The sequence below is a fragment of the Cantharellus anzutake genome (genome assembly GCF_015039405.1).
Source record: "Cantharellus anzutake strain C23 chromosome Unknown EI90scaffold_27, whole genome shotgun sequence".
Taxonomy (NCBI): Eukaryota; Fungi; Basidiomycota; class Agaricomycetes; order Cantharellales; family Hydnaceae; genus Cantharellus; species Cantharellus anzutake.
The window spans coordinates 728,009-745,858 of NW_024066977.1; the positions used below are offsets into that span (position 1 = coordinate 728,009).

General features: G+C 48.4%; 6 protein-coding genes across 6 annotated transcripts; 4 read left to right on the plus strand and 2 right to left on the minus strand.

Annotated features, from left to right (window-relative positions):
• Nucleotides 1–3,014: 3,014 nt before the first annotated feature.
• EI90DRAFT_2922395 (uncharacterized protein) lies at nucleotides 3,015–3,373 on the plus strand (the record flags this gene model as incomplete). The annotated part of the gene is made up of 2 exons (XM_039054797.1): nucleotides 3,015–3,114; nucleotides 3,171–3,373. Coding segments are annotated over 2 exons (303 nt in total), but the record flags the coding sequence as incomplete, so codon positions are not given.
• Nucleotides 3,374–4,419: 1,046 nt separating this feature from the next.
• Nucleotides 4,420–5,053, plus strand: EI90DRAFT_1189930 (uncharacterized protein). The gene has a single exon (XM_039051564.1). The coding sequence runs from the start codon at nucleotides 4,623–4,625 to the stop codon at nucleotides 4,974–4,976; it is 354 nt and encodes a 117-aa protein (XP_038915504.1). The 5' UTR covers nucleotides 4,420–4,622; the 3' UTR covers nucleotides 4,977–5,053.
• A 377-nt stretch (nucleotides 5,054–5,430) lies between these two features.
• Nucleotides 5,431–7,631, minus strand: EI90DRAFT_3060683 (nucleotide-diphospho-sugar transferase). Its single transcript, XM_039060507.1, has 4 exons — nucleotides 6,882–7,631; nucleotides 6,779–6,803; nucleotides 6,542–6,684; nucleotides 5,431–6,456 (listed from the first exon to the last, which is right to left on the minus strand). The coding sequence occupies exons 1-4, from the start codon at nucleotides 7,166–7,168 to the stop codon at nucleotides 5,844–5,846; spliced, it is 1,068 nt and encodes a 355-aa protein (XP_038915505.1). The 5' UTR covers nucleotides 7,169–7,631; the 3' UTR covers nucleotides 5,431–5,843.
• A 514-nt stretch (nucleotides 7,632–8,145) lies between these two features.
• Nucleotides 8,146–9,722, minus strand: EI90DRAFT_2922457 (PLC-like phosphodiesterase; the record flags this gene model as incomplete). The annotated part of the gene is made up of 8 exons (XM_039054798.1): nucleotides 8,146–8,379; nucleotides 8,461–8,637; nucleotides 8,744–8,835; nucleotides 8,912–8,984; nucleotides 9,034–9,258; nucleotides 9,318–9,430; nucleotides 9,478–9,550; nucleotides 9,609–9,722. 8 exons carry the CDS (start codon nucleotides 9,720–9,722, stop codon nucleotides 8,146–8,148), a joined length of 1,101 nt encoding a protein of 366 aa, XP_038915506.1.
• A 225-nt stretch (nucleotides 9,723–9,947) lies between these two features.
• EI90DRAFT_2922083 (uncharacterized protein) lies at nucleotides 9,948–10,768 on the plus strand (the record flags this gene model as incomplete). Its single annotated transcript, XM_039054788.1, has 5 exons — nucleotides 9,948–10,082; nucleotides 10,177–10,330; nucleotides 10,385–10,479; nucleotides 10,534–10,615; nucleotides 10,674–10,768. The coding sequence occupies 5 exons, from the start codon at nucleotides 9,948–9,950 to the stop codon at nucleotides 10,766–10,768; spliced, it is 561 nt and encodes a 186-aa protein (XP_038915507.1).
• Nucleotides 10,769–11,907: 1,139 nt separating this feature from the next.
• EI90DRAFT_1189945 (P-loop containing nucleoside triphosphate hydrolase protein) lies at nucleotides 11,908–17,391 on the plus strand. Its single transcript, XM_039051565.1, has 17 exons — nucleotides 11,908–12,206; nucleotides 12,266–13,102; nucleotides 13,156–13,495; nucleotides 13,562–13,678; nucleotides 13,744–13,929; nucleotides 13,980–14,158; nucleotides 14,215–14,343; nucleotides 14,467–14,638; nucleotides 14,699–14,910; nucleotides 14,965–15,126; nucleotides 15,176–15,449; nucleotides 15,499–15,637; nucleotides 15,689–16,324; nucleotides 16,380–16,611; nucleotides 16,665–17,013; nucleotides 17,071–17,182; nucleotides 17,263–17,391. Exons 1-16 carry the CDS (start codon nucleotides 12,036–12,038, stop codon nucleotides 17,094–17,096), a joined length of 4,161 nt encoding a protein of 1,386 aa, XP_038915508.1. The 5' UTR covers nucleotides 11,908–12,035; the 3' UTR covers nucleotides 17,097–17,182; nucleotides 17,263–17,391.
• Nucleotides 17,392–17,850: the final 459 nt, after the last annotated feature.

Sequence of the window (17,850 nt, forward strand, 5' to 3'; positions counted from 1 at the left end):
AACACAGATATCGATTTATTAGCCCGGAGCAGTCCAAATGGAGTTCCGACATGCTCGCTAAGCGCACACTCCGCCTTTCGGCCTATCTTGCCGAACGACATATTATTTATCATTGATTCACTAGCACCACGGTTGTGTTTTACATCCCCGGGAAAACACAAGCAAACTGAAAACCCCTCGGAGCCCCAGGCTCTAACCGAGCGTTTCATGTAAGACAATTCCACTCACGAAACTACAGCAATCAATACCCAAAGTCGCTTACCACAGTTTTTGAAAAAAAAAAAAGCATCATGGCGCTATTAGCCGAAGAATACTCCTATGCCGAGCTGAAATGTCGGGCAATGGAGCGCTGCCGAGACTGATCGGTGAGGACAGCTGGTTGAATTATCGTGCTGGAAACTATAAGATAAATTCGTCTTTACTGCGGTAAAAGAACCCTTGAAGTGATCAGATATACATGACTGATGTGCCACTCTGGGATCAGACCCAATGGACCACAAGCAATAGGAGATCCAATGGTTTTGCCAGACTAAGAAACACCCAGAGTCGGATTAATTTGAAATGAGGGTGAGCCAATTCATCGGGTAAGAGTGTAACCGAGAGACCAGCGTATGTTAGACCGAAATGTCGCTAAAATGTGATCAGGTCGCGCCAGATAGTTTTGGCTAGTTAGAAATCAGTGGATAATAATAAAGGCGAAGAGCTAGAGTGGAACTCTCGGGAAATAGACATTGCCCAACTTGGAGGATGAGGTGAAGGCTGAAGTATGACTGCCCAATGATAATACGGCCAGTGTCAAAGGTTCTGAGCCATTTGAGGCCCTTCGAAAAGAGACTCAAAAGGCAGAGTCGTCCGACAATGAATGAGGATTACTATAACGAGCATTGTCTCAAAAGGACCGATCCATGTTCACATGCTTATCTTAATGGTTGCAGTGTCAAAAGCCGTCTAAGAGAAGAAGCGCACGGCTCGAATCTCGAAGAACGAGATGGGAACACGGATGCCCTTGGCCAACAGTTAGCAACCATGTTGAAGTAATTTCAGCGGTAAACACACTATTCTATATTCCAAGCCTGCACGAAACGAAAGGCTCGAAAGGGGATTTATAATAATCCTACTTTCGCATAAAACGCTGCTCAGGATTTTGACAGGTGGTAGACGGCGCAAAAATTGAACCAATTCCTTTTTGTGCAGTCACTCAGCATGCATATCCAGTCCCCCTTTCTGTCTTCTCGGGGGACAGCGGTAGCACGTTTGGGATGCCAGGCTCACGGACGAAGATCATAATCCTCGACTGACGAGACAGATGCTGTCTCCGCGGATTTGGACTAGCGGAGATCCCGCCCAACTGCCCGATGTGGGCGGGAAATAGAGCATTCTCCCAAAGCTCAATGATCCGTATCCAAACTAACACAAACCAACTTGGTTGACCAACGTAGATCTTTTTAACACTTGGACGAGACCAGCAAGCGCTCACCGCACCGCACTGAATGCTTTGAATTTTTTATCAGGTTGGGAGCGTCCCAAGACGCCATATGGTTCCCGGCACCCTGTGCAAGAGTTACACGCATGTCTCCGAAGGTGCATGGCCGAGCGTGGTCGACGGTCTTTCTTCATTGCTCATCTCTGGAGGGAAACCCCAAACAGCCAGTTTAATCGGTGTCGAGATCATGCATCAGAGACGACATCGCGTTGGTGTCTGACCACCATGGTTTACAAAGCCTAGCGTGTCGATAAGGCCAGGGCGTGGGTATATGCCGTGGAAGAAACCCCTCATCGCGGGCAGACATCATGCACGTCATGGCCCTCGAATATTGATCGTAATTATGCTTGTTTGTGCCGAGACTTCATAACGTCCTCGACCGAGTACTTACTCCATGTATGATCGGAAAGTGTTCTAATGCGTGTGTGTGTATAGCATAGTCAGTGCGTAGGATGCTTCGGAATTGTGCACATCAACCTCCACGACAATATTAATAATTGGCCTCGCCCATTACTGATGCCGGTGCACTGACGGCGATGTGACACATGCATAAGGGCGTGTCATCGCGAATTAAGTGGCCCAGATCGGCCGCCGGACTTACGCCTGTTGAGAGCATCGCTTGACTCGCCGCTCCTGTTCTATGGTACCCGATCGAACTCCGTGCCGGTGAGAAGCCCAATGGTTTTGTTGTTTGATTCTGATATCACTTTACACATTCGTTTGATTTATTTGACACCTCGCTGCGCTGGTTTCATCCTACTCTTATTATATTCGAACAAACGACGGTTAAAAGCTCGATGTTGGCCTCTGACGCCCTCAGTTCTCTGTGCCTTCACGCTTGGGACCGAGTACCGTTTTCCATAGCTTACTACCAGTCTACTTTAACACCCAAGAAGGTTTGCCAGTGACAAGGGGAACTTGCACCCCTCCTGTGTTCGAGTCAAAGCAAGTGACCAGATCCTCTGCGGTTGTTCCCACTGGTCAATCTCTTGCCCAATCCAGTTCGCTCTACTGAGACTTTCGTCGGAGGGATTATCTATGCCTTGTATGGAGGAAGGCATTCCCTCAACCTAAAGTAAACCTGAAGACAAGCCAGATTTTCTCGTCCCCAGATATTTCATTCCGATATTTTCGTCTCAATATCAAATGCACGGCAGGGATGGATCTCGTGGCGACGAGGCTCCTGTCTCACTAGATTCTGAAGCGTGACCTGTGGATCTTGGCTTAAGTTCTGGGCCAGACTTGGGCACGTTTTGTTAATATTCTTTAGATGCACAGCCGAAGCGACCCTTCAAACACTTCGAGAGCCAGTCACACAAGCTTGGAGATATTCCAGTCGCTTTGGTGCTATTAAGCGCCCAACCTCGAGGCTGTTCATGGGAGTCCATCAATCTGAGATGCAACTGCCCAAGCAACCACGAGACTGGACCTGACGGCGTGGCGCGTGCTGAGGCGTCCCATCCTCGGTGCTGGAGGTAACCAACATGACCGTGTTTCCACCCCCCTCAGAAGGAAGAATCTTCGAACCCAGATTATTTCCTGGTATGGAGATGATGACCCAGCCAACCCTATGAACTGGACGCCCACGAAGAAGGCATTCGTCACGTTCTGTTTGTGTCTCCTTACTTTTTGTGAATCTGCTTTGAAGTTTCATCCCTTCATGCATCCGTTTCCGACGTTCGGATAGCCATTTACATCGGAAGTGCCACTTATACGCTCGTACTTCGCTCCGCTGAAATCCCAATTCCATCCAAACGGGGAGAAATTGGTCTGGCCAACTTGGAATTTGGCGTCCCTCTTACAGATGCACAGCTCGGCCTCACACTCTTCATTGTTGGTTATGGAATCTTCCCTTTTCCTCTATCTGTGGCCGCAGCAAACCGTATTTGATCGCTCTTCTGATTTTTCCTCTTCTCCAAGTTGGTACTGCTCTGGCGAACGACTGAGGGTTCTTGACACTGAGGTTCCTGGCAGGACTCTTTGGTTCTCGTAAGTGATTTTTGCAAAGTTCCATCTCGGATCGGCTGGTTTGAGATTGCTTCGCAACCGCTAACGGCGCCGCTTGATACTGCTGGCGCCATTGTTGCGGATATGTACAGCCCTAAGTATCGAGCATACCCAATCGGAGCCTGGGGTCTTCCAGGTGAGGAATTCTCTCTATCCGCGCATTGAGATAGCCGGTGGCGGTAGAAGTAGCGCTTCAGATCCCTATCAACTGGGTTTAGACGCACGTTGCCAATGGTCCAAGGTTGTTCAGTAGCCACTGTCACCGATTGCTTCTTATCGCACTTATCCATCGAAAACAATTACCAATGTGTCCTGCTTCCATATGTGGTCCAGTGTTGGGACCCATTGTTGGCGGGCTCGCCTATGATCGGTTTGGCTGGCGTTGGACGATTTGACTTTAACTCTTCCTCACTTTCGCATTCCTTCGCTCGCGCAATTCCTGAAACGTCCTCTCTCAACATTCTCGCGCGTCGCGCTTGCGGCCTATCACTGGCTTGAGCGTTGAAAAACTTACATTGAAGGGAAAATTATCCAGAGGAGCCTGACGGGAAAGGAAATTGCCCTCACGACCCTTGTGCGGCCATGGCTGTTCATGTTCAAGTGTTCTTGAATTTGCAGATTGGTTTTGTGTACGCTGTACAAGTACACATGGCCCGAAGGTGTACTCATTTCCATTGATGGGATCACTCCTGCGGTAAGCGTGGTGTACGGCTCAACCTTTGGCATCCCTACTTGTCTTTGTTGATATTCATGGGTTTAATTCGGGTCAATCCCTTTCATTCTGCATTCATGGGTATGGTGCTTAGGGTTCTCTTTACGATAAGAAGGTGCTTAGCCCCTTTCGTCTTCTTCATGAAGTTGGCGCCATCATAACTTATTCCTCCTTCGCTATTTGCCTCAAAACGGCATTGTTCGACAGAAAGCATGGAATGATTGATTCTGAGGATCGCCTCCCACCTGGTATGGTTGGAGCTATTCCCATATGCTTGGTACGTATTCAACGGAGCTGTGGCCATACCAACATCCGATATTGACTAACCGGCCACGTTTCGATCCATAATGAACTATGTACATATAGTTTTCATTTGGCTGGACATCAACCTCCAGCATTCATTAGATCATCCCCATAATTATGTCGTCGTCCTTCGCCGTCGGAGCATTTCTTCTGTTTTACTCGGTGCTCAATTTCCTGGTAAGTATAAAGTACCGCTTCCCTAGGTCATATAGATGCGTACCCCGCCTCGGTACTTGCAGGGAGTCGTTCCGTTCCTGTCTGAGTGGAACTTTTCCATGTATGCTAATTTCGCTCATCCAGTGCACTTCTGCCCGGCCCCGCCGAACTCTTCATCTTATCTCCACTCTTCCCCATCGTGTTTTCCAGGCCAATGTTCATCAATTTGCAAAAAAAAAAAAATCGGCCCTTCAGGGTTCCCTGTCCCCTGGGGATGTATGCTTTGTGGGTTATATCGCATTGCCGCTCCGTTGATGGCGTTTGCAGACGGGCGTCGTCGAGATGTCTTGATCTATTTGATCTATAACTAACAATAAATCTTCGCGCAGTGGGTTTGTATTGGATTGGCCATGGTACCCCTTCCCTTTATGGTGCCAGGATACGCAGGTATTCCAAGTACGCTACAAGTTCTAGACCAGATGAGAAGCAGACACAGCGTGTGTGATAAGAGAAAAAGGGTTTTGTGAGGATTCCTTTCGTTGCCGCGACCCGGAACTTTCCTCTTTGTTATTTCTCGGGGAGTTCATTGGGAGTTTATTGCGTAAATAACCCCTTTTGTTCACCATTCCCAATTCCGTTATATAATTGAGCTCCTGTTTGGTTCGATCCGTCGTGGTCATGGATCAAACGTCCTGACTCACCACGTTCCTGCGTCAGTCCAGGAATGAATTCGGCTAACTCCGTTGCACAACCAATTGGCATTTACCAGGTGAAGGCAAGACTGAATTATGTGGACTGATTGTATGTACACATTTTGCTAAGGCACCCCATGTCTATCATCTATAAATGAGCAAACGCGGATGAACACAAGCAGGGTTTGTAGGGGGCAGTGCCACGCGGTGCAGAGGAAGACAACTACTTAAATAATTGCAAGAAGGAATGGAAATCTATGATCGGCGACAATTTACAAAATTGTCAGGCAAGATGCGAAATGTCGGCCGTAGCCGAGCCCGAATTTTGATGAAGGCGGAATGCCGAAAGCGGAGGCGGAGGTGGCGCGGGGACAATTTGAATGAAAGGTTGCACTTGGACTGCCCGGAACAAGACAAGAGGAGAAAGCAGCGGGAAAAGGGAAAGACATCAAAATCAAATATCCATTTGGGGAAATGGGGATGGGGTTCCTCAATTGGCGTTGAAGACAGAGACTGGGTGACGGTTCACATTTTCTTCGATAACATCCCAATGCTCACTTCCGGACATTTCTAGTTCCAGCTCGTCGAAAGCAGCCCACCAGTGATGAACGAGTTCGTCGAATTCTTGTTGTATCCTCCTCATGGCGGCTCCCTCCAGCAGCGAGCCACCCGCCTTGCAGGATGCGAGGGTCGTCGATAACTGAGTTTCCCGTTGAACTCCCGAGGTAGCAGATGGGGGGAGGGGACGATACTGCCATGGCTTATCCATGACATAGTGCAGGCATTTGATATCCGCGTCTCGCCAAATGTCCTTGTGTGCGATGCGCATGTGCTTCATTGCGTTGTAGACGTAAGGAAGGGGCACCCATTTGTTTTTGAAGACATCCGCAAGAAGGTCCTGATCTGGGAAACGGTATTTCCTGATCTGAGGGGAAGTGTATAGGGCATTTTGGATGTGGCGTGCCATTTCAAGAGAGGGATGGAGTAGGACGAGACCTCCATTCAGAAGATGGTGGCATCGGGGGGAATTTTTAGTCACGGCCGTCGCCCGGTCTAGACACGATGGCCAGGTAAGGGGTGTGTAAGGGCAATTCGCGGGAACCCTATCACGTACAAGAGCGGAATGGACAATCATGAATTTGACAAGATAATGAAAGGCCTCAAAGCGAAAGTGGAAAGTGGGCTCACCAGTCACTAGGGTAATGTCTAAACTTCATCAGGTTACACGAACACGCGTGAGTGGCGGCTATATGATCATGGGGTATCGACAAGTCGAACAAATCATCCATGTTCTTGAGCAGAAGCATATCTATGTCACGTAGAATAACGCGCTTTTGGAATGCAATTACAATAGAAAACGCCAGATAGAGTGTCAACATTTTCCGACTTTGGAAAGCGTGAGTGAATAAAGCCGCTAAAGCTCACCTCGTATTCGACGAGTTCAAAAACCCTGTTCCCCAACCATCGTTTCGAAATTCCAACCGTCGGTATCCAGGGCAGAAGAATGTACAACACAAATTCGACGAACCTTAGCTTTGCCCACGTCTCGGAGAACCTCTTATCATAATCGTTAAGCTGGTGCTTCGATGCCGGGGGTCGCAAGTATTCTATATCCTTCACAATAATACCACGACTTTGAAGTGCGGCCCGCACACTCTGGTCCACACCTGGCGTCAACATCACCACAAAGGAATACCGACTCTTGGTATCAAGGTGAGACTTGTGCATGACGAGAACCCCTGGCAGGTACTTTCCATCCGTTAAAAGATGGACGTAGGCACGTTTCGAAGTCGATTCTAGTATCCGAACAGGCATAGTCAAGGCGAGTAGATGCTTGATGGTCCGAGACACTCAGGACGAAAGGATGAAGTGGGTTGAGGATGGAAAGAAGGAAGGGGAGAGAACGACGAGTCTTTATACCTCTGGAAGGTCAGCAGGGCTTCTCAAGCAAAATATTGAAAATGGCAGGGACCAACATGCCCCCAGAAAGAAAAAATGGTCAAAATTCAGAAGCACGAGGGCAGACAAAGGGTTCAGACGCCATGCTACGTGTAAACTTAAGGATCAGGCGCTGGATGTTGACATATATGGCCCGATCCCGGAACGCCTCCTCAAATTCATAATAAAGTGGAAGCCAGGTTCATCATGATGAAAGCGCAGTTTGACGACCCTAGCCATGTGTGGCGAGGAAATAAAGTGCCAAAGCGAATGGGAATGAGACAGGTTAGAGGGTGTGATTGATCAGAAATAACCAACCGACAACTAGTGGAAGCAGCCCGATCACGGCTCCCATATGGTACAACAAGGAATTACCCGGCACCCAACGGCACTTGTCATCTTTCCATCTTTCCATCTATAAGAGTCAATTTCTGATTTTGTTCCTGTCGCATACTAAGTACTTTGTTATTTGTGGCCCACCAGGTTGCTGAACGCCCGTGGGAATCTGCATCAATTGTGTGCACGGATCAAGGGCTTCAACATGACCCCACCATAGAAATCTCATCGCGCAATACATGTGTTTTTGGTCGCAACAACGCAGACCCCTTCATTCGTGGTAAAAAAAAAAACCATTCGAGGAGCATTGACCCGGAAATTCACCGGGAAACCAATAATCCTCACCTGCTGCTCCGTATCAAGCTGGGAGATAGCCGCACCCGGGGCGTCCCACATAACGATATTCACGCATCGAGGCTCTAGAAAAATTGATGTGATGTATAACGGATGTGGAATACAATTCTTCAGCATGTGAAAAGAAGACAAGCAGGTGTCCATGTCGCAGTGAAATGTAGAGGTTATTGGATAACGAGCATTACTCCAGCAACTACGCCAGCTACCAGCGCCCCAAATCGGATAATTGGATCTGAGTATACCCGAGCAACGGATCCGTTGGGGTTGGGGGGCTGGGATTGTCCCGCGATTGATGTAGTAGTGAGTAATGGAGTGGGTAATGGGGTGGGTGAAGAATATGTAACTCCGTTGAGCTGAGCTGCAACTTGAAATACAGATCCACCACCATATTCATAGAACTGCATAGGACGGAAGCAGTCGCATGAGTCACTTGTCCACACTCCGGGAATACTCGCGCAAAACTAGCGCTCATCACTCACATCGACAAGCATGAATGTGGGGTATTTCTGATACTGGGCGCCACACTCTTCGGCTTGTAATCCCAAAGAGCCCGGCCCGCTCACGGCGTTTGTTTCGTTCAGCTTTGAGGTGTCTGGCACCGGAAATGTGATTCCGAACAAGGTCTCTTCTTTGTCTAAAAAGTGGTTAATCAGGTACTGCGCATGCGTAGGGAGCGCGGGATTCGTTCACGCAACATCAGTGATCGTTCCGATCAAGCGTCAGGGATATCTTAATGGGTATAATTGAATACCTTGGACTGACCATCTTATTTCCCGCTTCACCAGTGCGATTGACGGCACAATTGAATGTCTGGTCCGTCACGTCGTAGGCGGTCTCCCAGATATTAGAGAATTCTTTTTTTTTTTTTTCAATTGTCGCCAAAGTGGCATCTTAGGGTCGGCTCCTGGTTGGTAGAATATGAGGACATACCATCAATTATGTAGGCTACATTTGTAAAATCGGCGTGATAGTCCATGAACGTAAGGACCGTCTTTTTCTGATCCTAAACTTGCTGTCAGGGCCTTATGCCGCAGATGGATGGATATACCAACGATTAGGGTTCCAAGGGTAGGCCATTGAGATCCATCAATGGTAGCCGAGGGTGGGGAGTAGGAATATACATTAAGACCCGCGGCTTTGTAAATTTGGTCGTAAATAGTGGGAGCTATACTGTCTGAGTTGACAATAAGGATCGAAATAACTTCTGTTGGGTTTGCTTCCACCCATTCCTTGACAGCGGTCAAATAATTGACAAATGGACCAGCATCTAGTAGCGACTGCCGGTATTCATATTTCAGCGAGGGCTCCCTGAAGGCGTAAGGGCTGATTTACTCACGCAGCTTGTGTGGCACAGGTGTGGTACGCCCTTTGAATCGTGAACCTGAACTTGCAACATTCGGATGCCATCATTTAACTGAGTTGTGACATTGTAATCCTGATTTGCGGAAACTTGTGGATGGATCAGAAGCGTCAGGATAGAGGGAGAAGGAACATACTACTTCCGGGAGCCACAGCGTAAGAATCATGCGCCCCAACGTATGAAACATTACCGAAAGTTCGACTACAGAGCTGTTCAGGGATGGGACATCAACCATGTGGCTCTATGATGGGTTGGAGGACGGCTTACTTCAGCATACCCGTTGCAGACGGATGTGCCACGGATTGATCTAGCCGCAGTTAAGGGTAAAAGAATCGAAGTTACACAAGAGTACACAAAAGCGGCCTGCGCCAAAGTTAACATTTCAAAACCAAAATCTTTGAGCCTAGGGAGAGCAAGGTGAGGAGGAGGCGGAGGGAAAATATACACGTAAGAGATCGAAAAGAGTGGCACGGCTTTGTCATGGTTGCAAAGCGCAGCCTTACATATCCTCATTGAGATTCAGACTATGTAGATATGTTACTTTATTGCCATTTAAGTAATGTAAGTCACACAGGTACCTGTCACAGTCACACCTCGCCCAAACAAATGTCTCTCCTTCTCCCTGGACAGCCGCTTCCTAACCCAGGCCATGGCGCAACATTACAGTATGGCGGAGGCACTTATGCAAGAGATGGAATCCCTCGATCCTCTGTCGTGGGTGAGATTGAAAAAACCGGCGGAGTACACTTCAATGGCTATCTCGAAACATTTGTGCCACAAATCTGACTTGGTTCCTCTACGTAACTGACGCTTTCGGGGATGTGGTTTTCTCAAGAATGTGTCTATTTCGCTTCCACGAACCAGACCTAGTCCTCCCAATCCGACTTCGGTAGTGTTAGGAACCGTTATCCGATTGTCGCCGGCTCAAGCGACTGTCGCCATTTCTGTGGTAGATGGCGTTCCACTTCCTGCTGGGGAGGAGTTCACAGGTGATGATCATCAAGACTGGGTCAAGGAATTTTTAGTCCAATTTAAATCCTTAGGTGTTATACGCGTGCAGGATGTGCGAGCCACGGAGAAAGACAAAGTAAAAATAATGGACTGCTTCAGAGGAGGAGACGTCATTCGCGGCATTGTTGTCAGTACACAGACCAAGCTTCGGAGAAGCAAATGATTTGAACAGGGGTTCTAGATATCGTTGGGAGACGCGAAGAGCTACTACTTGACAACAGCAAGAAATGATCTCGGAGTAATTTTTGCAACCAGTGAAGCTGGTGAGTTGATAAACAGAGATTAGAAAAACTGCTCATTGAATACATTATTATGTTCAAGGTGCCACGATGGAACCTGTCTCATGGCAAGAGATGAGATGTCCTCGCACCGGCCAAATAGAGAGACGTAAATGCGCTAAACCTGATGGACTGTGATGTTGTTGCAATGGATACCTACATATGCACTTGATCGCGGGTTGCACATCATGACAGAAACGTGTCGAGCAGAAAGCATGGCCATGCATTATTTCTGGCAATTTTCAGGTTAAACCGCCAATCCCCGAGTTGCGGCGTAACGATAGATGTGAGAAGTACTAGATGGGAAGTTCCCACGCAGCACAGGACGCCGGGAGGTTCCTCAAATCATAAAAAGTGGTGATGTCCGCATTTGGGGTGTGGAAAATTACAAAGTATCTCAGCACCACTCAGTATCCCGGCGTCTCTCGATGCCAGCGAGTTTAGGTTCAGGCATGGATAGAGAATACAGCTATGGGATGGGAGCGTTAGGAATTAAAGACTTTGAGATGTTTTCTAGGTCGTTGCCGTGAACTGTGACTTAGCTTATGGCAATACACTAGGATGAAAAAAAATAATCAAAGGGGGGAATCACATTTGAACAGAGCTTTGGGTTTCGCCTCTTTGCCAGCGAACGACGTCCTTTCCCGTCCGCTCTGCGTCAAACGCACCCAACATCGTCGTTGTTGTCTTCGCCGTCCTCGACGGTTGGAGTTCGCTCACTGTCCCGACATCGAGACTCAACGCCAGAGCAAAGACGGTTGAAATAATGTCGCTACGTCGAATTCTCAATGATTCTGGCCCAAAGTCTCCCCCAACTTCCTCCTCAGCCTATGTCTCCGACATGGCTATTGACCCGGCGCTTATGGAAATGCAAATGCATTCTGTACATGCCTCTTCATTAGAACCTCCGTCCTCGGCAACAGCTGGGCAACTTCAAACCCACGAACATCATCACCATTCACCGTCTCACGGCGGATCGCCGTCCTTTACAACATATTATCCTCAACATTCTGGCTATCCCTCTGAGCCTTGGCCTTCGCAATCTTGGGATGCATATGCCTCCGACGTATGGAGTTCACAACCAGAACAAAATACTTCACGTCCACCTCATCACGATACCTCATATCCATTAGACCATGATAGTTTACCTCACCCTCCACCCCTGTCAGGACCAACTCCGGCTGGTCAAGTGTTACCATCCTCTCAATCCTCCGCAAAGCCTCCAAGTGAGCATAAGAAACGTAAACGGGGAGAGCAATCCATGGAAAAACGCGTCCGTCCCTATTCCATATATTTCAACTGCGTCATGTTTACTGACAACATACTTCAACTTGTATATTAGGCTCAGCCTACACGGTCTGCAAAGCAGAGCAAGCGGTACGCGCGAGACTCGTCAACACCGGATATGGTGCCACAGGATGAATCAGAAGATCGGAGGCAGGATCAGCGTCTGAGGCTGGCCTCATCTGATCTTGAAGATTGCGAGGAACTCTGGACGGATGAGCTTGGTAGATATTTCCTCGAGCAGCGTGTGCGAACACGGGAAATCGAGGCTTGGTTTGAATCAAAGTCTCTGGTGAGTCTCACTTCTCAAATGAGTCCTTCATTTTCTGTTCTTAATGCATTGTTTCATAGGAGCGTAACCAAGAAGTAATCAAGCATGCCCTGCAGTCCTGCAACTCCCGCCTACATGTTATACAGGAGCGGGAGAGGCCGATACCACCAAAACCCGCTGCCACCGAACCACCATCGTCGATGGAAGACGACTCTGCTTCGCAGGATCAGAAGCCTTGCGTGAAGCAGCCAAGCATCGGCGATACCGCTGACGATGTAGCACGCGAACTTGAAGATCTCGCCGACACGACGACCCGTAAACCTCGACCCAGGAAATCCGTGCCTACCAAGCGCAAGCGCGATAGTCGACTAGCCGCACATGACACCAAGTCACCTCTTCCCGACATCTTCGTAGAACCTGCCGCAGATGCTGCACTGGACGCACTAGAGGATGAATTCGACTCACAAGTCAAACGTCCACTTACCAAACGCAAGAAGCTGAACGTCCCCTTACCTACTCCTAGTTTTGAAGATAGCATAGATGACGTGGCCCTCGAACTAGAAAGGTCTGTGGATGACCTCCCATCTTCGGTGCGCGGTTCGTCGCCACCTTACTCGAATGGTGTTCAGACGCCCCAAGCCCCTGCCAAGCGCAAGCGCGCGTCTCGCAAGAAGCGGGCATTAGCGGACGATGAGCCCTTTGCCGAAGTCGGCGCAGATGCCGTGGACGATGCCTCCGTTGATGCCTCCGTTGGATCAAGAACCCTTTCGAGTGGCTTTTATCATCTTGATGAGCAGATACCCGAGCCGAAAAAAGGGAAGAAGGCTGATCATCTTGTGCTTGCTCGGAGACTTGTCGCATTGGAAGACGCACAGAGGAAGGTTTGGTTGAACATTGCCCGAAAGGACATCCCAAAAGTTTGTCTTCTGCGTTATCGCCCTCGCTGTCATGCTCATCTGTATCCTGTTAGGTATATCGATTCCACTCGCAAGGCTACTCACACAAGATCTCTCATCATAAGAAACTCTCTGGACTCATTGTTGCGCAGACCAAGCGAGTTGGAACTCGCTCGAGCAAAAGTACCAAAGATATTCAAACGAGAGCACGCCGTCTCACACGAGAGATGCTCCTTTTCTGGAAGAAGAATGATCGTGAAGAGGGCGTCAATCGTAAGAAGGCAGAGAAAGAAGCGCTGGAGAAGGCCAAAGCTGAGGAAGAGAAAAGAGAGGCGGCAAGACAAGCCAGGAAGCTTGAGTTCTTGATCACTCAGACGGAGCTTTACAGTCACTTTGTGGGGAACAAGCTAAAAAGTAAGATTGGCCTTCGGGGTCCTACGGATTTTGGGGAACTTACGTCCGCTGACTGCTTCTTGGTAGCCTCGGAACTGGAAGCGAGTTCCCAAAAGACTGTTCTAACGGGCACCTCCAAGCATTCCATTGACATTTCGACTCACGATAGTTCCACGCCCCTTGCTGCACTGGATTTCGACAGAGGTACATTAGTTGTGTTGTTGATCGTTGTTTGCCGTTACTCATCATAACTTCTTCTCTCTGAACAGACGATAAAGAAACCCTTACCCTTCATGCGGCGAGGAAAGCCCAAGAGCAGGTCGCACAGGCTCTGCTGCGTGCCAAGGCATTCGATAAGGAAGCAGCCAAGGATCGACAGAAAAACGAAGCCCCTTTTCGAGATACAACTTCCGGTACTACACCTGAGCCTGGCACTCACAAGCCTCTTGTTGATCGTATGTTGTCATATCGCTTTCATATTTTGTGCTGACCCACCGACAATCAGTTGACTCCGATGAGCTCAACTTCACGAATCCCCTTTCAATGGAGAATCTGGAGATTCAGCAACCGAAGATGCTTACCATTCCGCTCAAAGACTATCAGCTCAAAGGTCTCAATTGGCTGGCAACTCTATACGAGCAAGGCATTAATGGCATTCTCGCTGATGAGATGGGTCTCGGAAAGGTGAGCACTGTGTTGAATGATGCTTAATCGACAAGGCTTGAATACTCCTCCCGCAGACTGTGCAATCGATCTCCCTACTTGCGTATTTAATCGAGAAACATGACATTTGGGGCCCTTTCCTGGTCATCGCTCCAGCATCCACTCTTTTCAACTGGCAACAAGAACTTGAACGTTTTGTACCGAAGGTAAAAGCACTTCCGTATTGGGGGAACCCGAAAGAGCGTGCGCTCCTGCGCAAGTTCTGGAGCAAGAAAGAGATCAGTTATAATGAGGATGCACCGTTCAGTGTGTTGATCACGAGTTATCAGATGGTCGTTCAGGATGCGCAGTACTTCCAGAAGGTCAATTGGCAGTACATGATTCTGGATGAAGCGCAGGCCATCAAGAGTTCTGCGAGCGCGCGCTGGAAGACACTGTTGGGATTCCCTTGTCGGAACCGGCTGTTACTCACTGGAACACCCATCCAAAACTCGATGCATGGTATGCTTAGTCAGAGTTATCTTTGACCATTGCTGACGGTGCTCGTGCACTTATTACCAGAACTTTGGGCCTTACTCCACTTCATCATGCCGACTCTGTTCGATTCTCATGATGAATTCAACGAGTGGTTCTCTAAGGATATTGAGAGTCACGCTGAAAACAAGGGCGAGAGTAATCTTAACGAGCATCAACTTCGTCGTCTTCATATGATACTGAAGCCTTTTATGCTCCGGCGCGTGAAGAAGCATGTCCAGAATGAGCTTGGAGACAAGGTAACTTTTGTTTGCGGTTCCGCCCGAAGTCGAGGTACTGACGTCAAGCATCAGATCGAGATTGACCTATACTGCGATTTGAGCTTCCGTCAACGGGCCTTGTACCGTGGTCTTCGCGCGAACGTGTCGGTTCAGGAACTGCTGGTTAAAGCTGCAAAGCATGGGGATGCAGACAGTGCTCGCTCACTCATGAATCTCGTCATGCAGTTCCGAAAAGTTAGTCACTCCTGTTCGAAATGCACTGGGAACTAATGCTGTAACTTAGGTTTGCAACCATCCGGACTTATTCGAGAGAGCCGATGTCACGGCTCCATACGCCTTTTGTGACTTTCCCAAGACTGTCAGCTTATTGCGAGAAAAGGACTTGCTATTTTATTCTAATATCGCAAAAAGCCCCATCTCTCTATCACTCCCCCGTATTTTTTACGAAGATGGACTAATTCATGGTATCCCTGGCGAAGGATCTATCTGCTACGACACGAACCGAGTGCAATCCCTTATCAACATCTGGCGAACCGACTTCTTAGCAGATTCAGCTAGTAAGTCCGCCGACCACACTCCTCTGTTTCAAATGTTTACTCTCCTTAGATTCTGGGCTTTCATTCCTTCGACTTCTTCGTCTATCTCCTGGCGAGACACATTCTTTCTATAGAGCTTCTTTGATGTGTCGAGCAGCATGCACATCTGCGACCCGAGTCCGGTACCGTGATGACGGGCCTCTCTTATAGTGCGCACGTTTCTTCAATGCGGGGGTCCTGTTGAACTGAATCCTTTGCAGCGATGACGAGTTTGTGGCTAATTCTCTCTTGCCTCTTGGTCATGTCGCGTCGACATTTGTCTCCCGATTTCTTGACTCGGCTCCGGGATTACCATCGCTCATGGACATTGCCATTGATTATTGGGAATCGTCATGTCTCTCACGCAGTGATATCTCGAAATATCATACTTCCAAAGTCGTTGCTCCTACAGTACGGCTCGATATATCGGACAGATCCTTCGTGGAGTGGCAGAATCGATGGTTCGAAGGAAATACATCAGAAAATCGGGCGCTATACGGTCTTCCCCCTTCCATTGTCGAATCACTTCCTGCCTATGAAACAATGCAAGACCTCTTGCCCGGGATCAGCCCTCGGGGATTAATCGCATCCTCGGCACGAGACCAACTTCCCAAAAGTCCCATCGTCATTCCGGAACCTAAGAGCCTCGTAACTGATTCCGCCAAACTTGCACGTCTCGACGCTTTACTGGCGGAGCTCAAAGTCGGGGGTCATCGGTGTCTTATTTACTTCCAAATGACGCGTATGATCGATCTCATGGAGGAATATATGACATTCCGCAAGTACAAGTATCTCCGTCTTGATGGCTCGTCGAAGCTTGAAGACAGACGGGATATGGTTCAAGATTGGCAAACTCAGTGCGTTTTATTCTCGGATATTTCTAATTTCTATTGAGCTTGACATGGATGTTAGGTCCGATATTTTCTGTTTCCTTTTGAGCACGCGCGCCGGGGGGCTTGGGATCAATTTAACTGCTGCCGACACAGTCATATTCTATGATCACGATTGGAACCCATCGAACGACTCGCAGGCGATGGATCGAGCACATCGGCTTGGTCAAACTCGCCAGGTCACTGTGTATCGCCTAATAACGAAGGGTACAATCGATGAGCGTATCGTGCAGCTCGCACGTGTAAAGAAAGATGTAAGTGTTAACACAACTTCAGACTCATATTATTATTCATTCCACACGATCAGGTGCAAGACATTGTTGTGGGTGCCAAAGGGTTTGATGGAGCAAGGACGAATGATATCGCAAGCCTTCTTCTCAATGACGACGAGTTGGCTGCTGTCAACGAACGATCTGCTGAAGGACAATCAGTCGCAGTTATTTCTCACAACGATGCAGCCATCCGAATGTGGCATGATGAAGGAGACGACTTCTTTGCACAGCAACCATCAATGCGGACGGCGCTTGATGTTGATGTCAACGAAGACGTTCCTTCGGGGATCGCAACTCCGCGATCCTTGGCAGCCGCGGTCATTCCACAGTCGAAGAAGAAGGCTAAAGGCCGGTCCCACAAAAAGAAAGCCGGTCCGGTAACAGGTAATGTCTTTACTGAGTATCCACGGTTTACCGATCGTTCCTGATCCGGCCTCGTAGGCGACACTCTACCTGAAGATTTGTGAACCCATACAAGCCCGTTCTCATATAGAATTTCCGACTTGATGTTATTTTGAATTATCGTTATTCCTTGGACTGCTAACGCTTCTTTGTACGCGCATTCCACTTTGCATCGGCCTGACTGGGTTCACCTACTTGTTTTTGTCGTGCCTTCGATTGCATCCCATTCAGCCGTTCACCGCAATCCAACTAGCAACTGCTTGTACACATTCTTCCCACCCATCATTAATATTCCCCGTTTGATTGTCTCATAGCGCACTTTAACCCACCCATCTAATTGCAATTGTTTTGCCGAGTCCCTCACTTCATGGACATTTGATCGACCACTGCAAAACGATAGATAATATTAGGATCACCGGTACCAATGGAAGTAGTGAGGATTAGTACTTTGATTATGTTGAGCCGGAAGGGTAAAGTGAGCATGAGTTTGTGGCGATATTCTATGCAGAAGTGGAGGTAGGCAGAACACTTTAGGTGAAAATCAAGATGTAGTCAGGGGACGGTCAAAGTACAGATGAAGATGCAGAGATGGAATATTGGTGAGGGGCTAATATGTAATGCGGGAATGCAAGGGCTAGGTAGTACAAAGTTCTCCCGTGAGTTGTCAAAAGACTACATGCCAATAAAGTTCAATCAAGATGCCACAACCACACGAAAAAGTCAAAAAAAGCATAAACAAAGACATAAACAAGCCAAGCACGAGAAAAAACAGAATGCAAAGGGAGCCCAAAGGACTTGAATACGCAACCTAGATCCGCT